Below are 5,000 nucleotides of genomic sequence, written 5' to 3' on the forward strand. Positions count from 1 at the left end.
TGCTTAGTTTGCCTAAAAGCTAAATAGTATCTTGCACCATATCAGCTCACAGAGATGTTCACACACACATGCGCACATAGACGTACAGGCACACCCACACACACCCACACACATGCTTACACATTCACCCTGGGCGGAAGAGTGAATATGCACCTGATAATTTGTTTAATGTAAATAACAGGCGCTGGAATGAGCTTGTGATAGTGCCTCCTATCACAGTATTGCACCTCTCAACTGTCATATGGCACATTTACATGGCCATGTCCGTCTGTCCTTTTTGCATGTGAATGGATTAAAACGGGCCCATTTGATACAGCGGAAAGTTGAGCACACCTCATACTATGTAGTGTGTGTGTGTGTATGTGCACACGTGCGCATTTGCATGTGTGTGTGTGCGTGTGTGTGTGCAGTGTGGCGAGTGTGGTCAAACAGAAAGACAAACAGCTTTCGTGGTTTGAGTAACACATACTGTGGTATTGGGTCGGCACGGATGGTGCAGAGTGGTAGCACTGCCGCCTCACAGCCAGGAGGTCTGGTTTTAATCCCCGTCGGCCGGGGCCTCTCTGTGTGGAGTTTGCATGTTCTCCCGTGCTCGTGTGGGTTTCCTCCGGGTTCTCCGGTTCCTCCACAGTCCAAAGACATGCAGGTTAGGCTGATTGGAGCATCTAAATTGCCCATAGGTATGAGTGTGTGAGTGAATGGTGTGTGACCTGTCCAGGGTGTATTCCTGCCTTTTGTCCAATGTATGCTGGGATAGGGCTCCGCCCCCCTGCGACCCTGTTCAGGATAAGCGGGTTAAGATGATGAATGAATGAATGACACTGTGGTGTTGCTTGCAGACTGCCCGCTGAATGACGGGGACATGGGGCTGCAGATGTCCAACGGGGAGGAGAAGCTGTTCAAAGATGGACCCCGCAAGTCTATCGGTCAGTAGCAGTGCTCTATCGGTCAGTAGCTGTGCTCTATCGGTCAGTAGCTGTGCTCATCGGTCAGTAGCTGTGCTGCTTGCTCTGTAATGCCGTGTGAAGGGGGAAGGAATTCCTAAACATCGAGTTGCGGTAATCATCAGAGGCAGTTTCTAAAAATAAAAAACCAAAAAACACCACGTCCTTCTGTTTCATTCACAGACCGAGGGGACGGCGAGAGTGAGGATGAGGAGGAGGAAGAGCCGGCGGCGGATCTGAAGAAGCCAATAGTGATGAGGTCAGCACACCTTCCCGTGTCCTGCTAACAGGGAGTTATGTCATTGTGAATATTACCAAAGCATACAGCCAGGTTTCTTCAACTCACGGTCCTCGTGGTCGGAGAACCTATAGTTTCCCACCCTCCCTTTGCCTGGGAGCTGGGTGTGAAACCATCACTAGCTCTAATTGTTCAGTTAATTGCTGGAAGTAAAGAAAACCAGGGCTGGAGTTGAGGATCCCTGCGTAGAGGTTGCTGATGCACTGTGTGCAGGGTCCCTGGGGCTAGAGGAGGTTGTGTCTGTAACGGAGATGTGAATCTGTCTCAGGCACAGTGAGGCCGTGTCCCTGGGGTTAGAGGAGGTTGTGTCTGTAACGGAGATGTGAATCTGTCTCAGGGCACAGTGAGGCCGTGTCCTGGGGTTAGAGGAGGTTTGTGTCTGTAACGGAGATGTGAATCTGTCTCAGGGCACAGTGAGGCCGTGTCCCTGGGTTAGAGGAGGTTGTGTCTGTAACGGAGATGTGAATCTGTCTCAGGCACAGTGAGGCCGTGTCCCTGGTGGGTTAGAGGAGGTTGTGTCTGTAACAGAGATGTGAATTTCTCTCAGGGCACAGCGAGCAGTGAGGTGACGCCACGGAGGAGATGTCCAACCTGGTGAACTACGTGGAGCCCGTCAAGTTCAAGAGCTTTGAGGTGTCAACCAGTGAGTCTGAGCCCCAGTCCCCCAACTGCACATCACCCTGCCCCCGACTGTGAATCATTACAGATAACGCTGTGTTTGTCTGTCCTAGACATCTGTCTCCCTGTGCGTGTGCGTCTGCGTGTGCGTGTGTTCGTGTTCGTGTTCGTTGTGCGTGTTCGTGTGCGTGTGCGTGTGCGTGTTCGTGTTCGTGTGCGTGTGCGTGTGGCGCGTATGAGCTTCATAGAGAGATAATCATTAACCACAAGTGACTTCATTGAGACAGCATTTATGAGTAATTAAATAAAAACCTACCATTTAAACTTAATGACCTATGTCTACTCCATACTTTCATGTCTTTGCAATGACAATTGAGTCACTTTACATTAAGTGTAGCATTCTCTGATCCTTGGGAGAAATAGCCTAACGCTGCAAAGGACATATCCAAACGCGCTCTCTCTCAGATTGTCATTGGAGGATGCATAGGACTTTTTTGTTTTCCTGTCATACTGCATGTATCTGCATATAATGCATATTATTTCTCTTTCTCTCTCTGCTGTCTCTCTCTCTCTTTCCCCCAACAGAGAGGAACAAGTACTATGAGATGTCCTCTTTAGTTGAAACTAAAGGCATGGACATCCTGAAAAGTTCCCCCCTTGACTTTGTGAAGTATCCTTGAATGTCTTGAATATGTGTTGAAAGGTGATTTTGATGATTTTTTTAGTATTAAGCTCTATTGCCTGTTGAGGTTTCATGTTGTATAAGTGAAGTGTCTGTGTGTTTGTGAGAATACAATGGGGCGATATTGGCTCAGGCGGTAAGAGCAGTCTTCTGGACAGTCAGAGGGTTGCTGGTTCGATCCCACCCTGGTGTGTCTTAGTGTCCCTGAGCAAGACACCTGACCCCCAGATGCTCCTGACGAGCTGGTTGGTACCTTGCATGGCAGCCAGTCGCCGTTGGTGTATGAATGGGTGAATGAGAAGCATTTATTGTACAGCACTTTGGATAAAGGCGATATATAAATGCCATATATTTACCATTAGCATTCGTTTCCGTACTTGTTAGGACGTTAGGGTGTGATGTGTTGGTTATGAGGAGGGTTCCTTAGCCGTTCGCGTACAGGTACAACAAGATGCAGATGAGCCGTATCTATCCCAGAGCACCAGGGTAGACTCCTCAAAGCTACATGCCCCAGATCTTTTGGAATGTCGGCTGTCAGATGGTGGCGCTAAACTTCAAACCCTCGGTCAGTGCCTCTCTCGCACACCACACGCTACGGCATCTCAGTGTCCTCTCACGACGCTCTGTAGTCATGGAGGAACACTTTCATGCTTTTCCACCGCAAACTCCCGAATGTACCTAGACCAGCTATTATAATGGACAGGTTGGGAATCTGTTTAAACTCTGCATACTCGCATTAGGTTCTAGTGATTCTATGCCTGTCCGTAGGGATCAGAGTCACGAGCAAGCCAGCGACAGTCTCACTGTTAATAAATATTCATTACCATCTGCTTACACTGGAACTCCTCAGTTTAGCATAGAGGCTTGACCTCCCATCGCTACTGATGCAGTATCACAGATACAACCTTTCGGGCTGACCGCCCCTGAAATAAAAGCATCCACACATGCTTAGTTTGTGCAATTCAACCACTAGGGTGGCAGTTAAGCAACTTTAAAAGTTATCCACCAAAGTCAATCCATAGCCTCAATATAGATACATTGGTTTTATCAATTTTGTTTCAAATTAAGTTAATACAGTTTATTTGGATGTTTTTTGATTCAAATGTTGTTGGTTTTTATTCCATTGTGAACAAAACCGAGGCAAGAAATCAAATGCGGACGTTATTTTGAAAAGTGACAGTTAGGTTATTTCACATTTAAAGTTCACCACACTGGCTAGCCATTAACTTACAGTATAACAGAGATTTTGTTGTTTCTTTTAAGTGGCTTGCGTTGCATGTTTCTGTCATGTCATTTTGGCCATAGCGTCATACAGGTATAGACTCTATAGTGGCTGAAGGCTGTGACCCTCAGAACTGATGTTTGGCTGTCATTCATACTACAGCTGTCACTCATAGGTGTCCCTCCTCTTCCAGACTGCCGATTGAGCTGAACATGGGGTGTGTTTGAGTACAACGGCACTGTGGCTACCTCCTCAAACCCGAGTTCATGAGGCGCACAGACAAAGAATTTGACCCCTTCACCGAGAAAACTGTGGACGGCATTGTAGCCAACACGATCAAGATCAAGGTAGGGCTGTCTGTGTCTGTGTCTCTCTGTGTCTCTCTGTGTCTCTCTGTCTGTGTCTGTGTCTGTGTCTGTGTCTGTGTCTGTGTCTGTGTCTGTCTGTGTCTGTGTCTGTGTCTGTGTCTGTGTCTGTGTCTGGGTGTGCGCGTGTGTCTGTGTCTGTGTTTGTGTCTCTCTTTGTCTCTCTTTGTCTCTCTGTCTGTGTCTGTGTCTGTGTCTGTGTCTGTGTCTGTGTCTGTGTCTGTGTCTGTGTCTGTGTCTGTGTGTCTGCGTCTGCGTCTGCGTCTGCGTCTGCGTCTGCGTCTGCGTCTGCGTCTGCGTCTGCGCGTGCGCGTGCGCGTCTGCGTCTGCGTCTGCGTCTGGTGTGTGTCTGTGTCCTGTGTCTGTGTGTGTCTCTCTGTCTGTGTCTGTGTCTGTGTCTGTGTGTGTGTGTGTGTGTGTGTGTGCGTGCGTGCGTGCGTGTGTGTGTGTGTCTGTGTCTGTGTCTGTGTGTGCGCGTGTCTTCGTGTCTTGAGAGGGAGAGGAAAGAGTTGGTCTGACTGGCCGTTCTGTCCCGACGGTCAAATGTAAGGTCTTGTGCTGAGCCATAATCCCACTGTATAAAAATAGTTCCATTCCTTGTGGAAGCTTGAGTTGCTTATGGGTTTCATGAAAACGTAATGTACTGTAGGCACAAAGCAGCTCTGTGATCCCACTGCCCCCTGGCTCAGTTCTTCTGCCTCCAGACCAGAACATTACTTTGAGGAATGATGTTACCGTGATTGTAAAACACATTGTAGCAGTAAGAACATTGACTTTAGGCTATGGACCATGTCGTTTTGAGTCGAGTCATACCTCGAACAGACCAGATGATGAATCTAGTCATTCCTTAGTCCTGTGTGTGTGTGTGTGT

General features: G+C 48.1%; 1 protein-coding gene across 1 annotated transcript in view; it reads left to right on the forward strand.

Moving 5' to 3' along the window:
* Positions 1-5,000, forward strand: part of plcb3 (phospholipase C, beta 3 (phosphatidylinositol-specific)) — a 62,688-nt gene that overhangs the window by 39,808 nt on the left and 17,880 nt on the right. The window contains 8 exon segments of the mRNA XM_061233438.1: positions 411-418; positions 840-926; positions 1,128-1,203; positions 1,771-1,808; positions 1,811-1,885; positions 2,446-2,530; positions 2,984-3,139; positions 3,958-4,111. Of these exon segments, the coding sequence (XP_061089422.1) occupies positions 411-418; positions 840-926; positions 1,128-1,203; positions 1,771-1,808; positions 1,811-1,885; positions 2,446-2,530; positions 2,984-3,139; positions 3,958-4,111 (679 nt within the window).

The sequence above is a fragment of the Conger conger genome, chromosome 3 (assembly GCF_963514075.1).
Source record: "Conger conger chromosome 3, fConCon1.1, whole genome shotgun sequence".
NCBI lineage: Eukaryota > Metazoa > Chordata > Actinopteri > Anguilliformes > Congridae > Conger > Conger conger.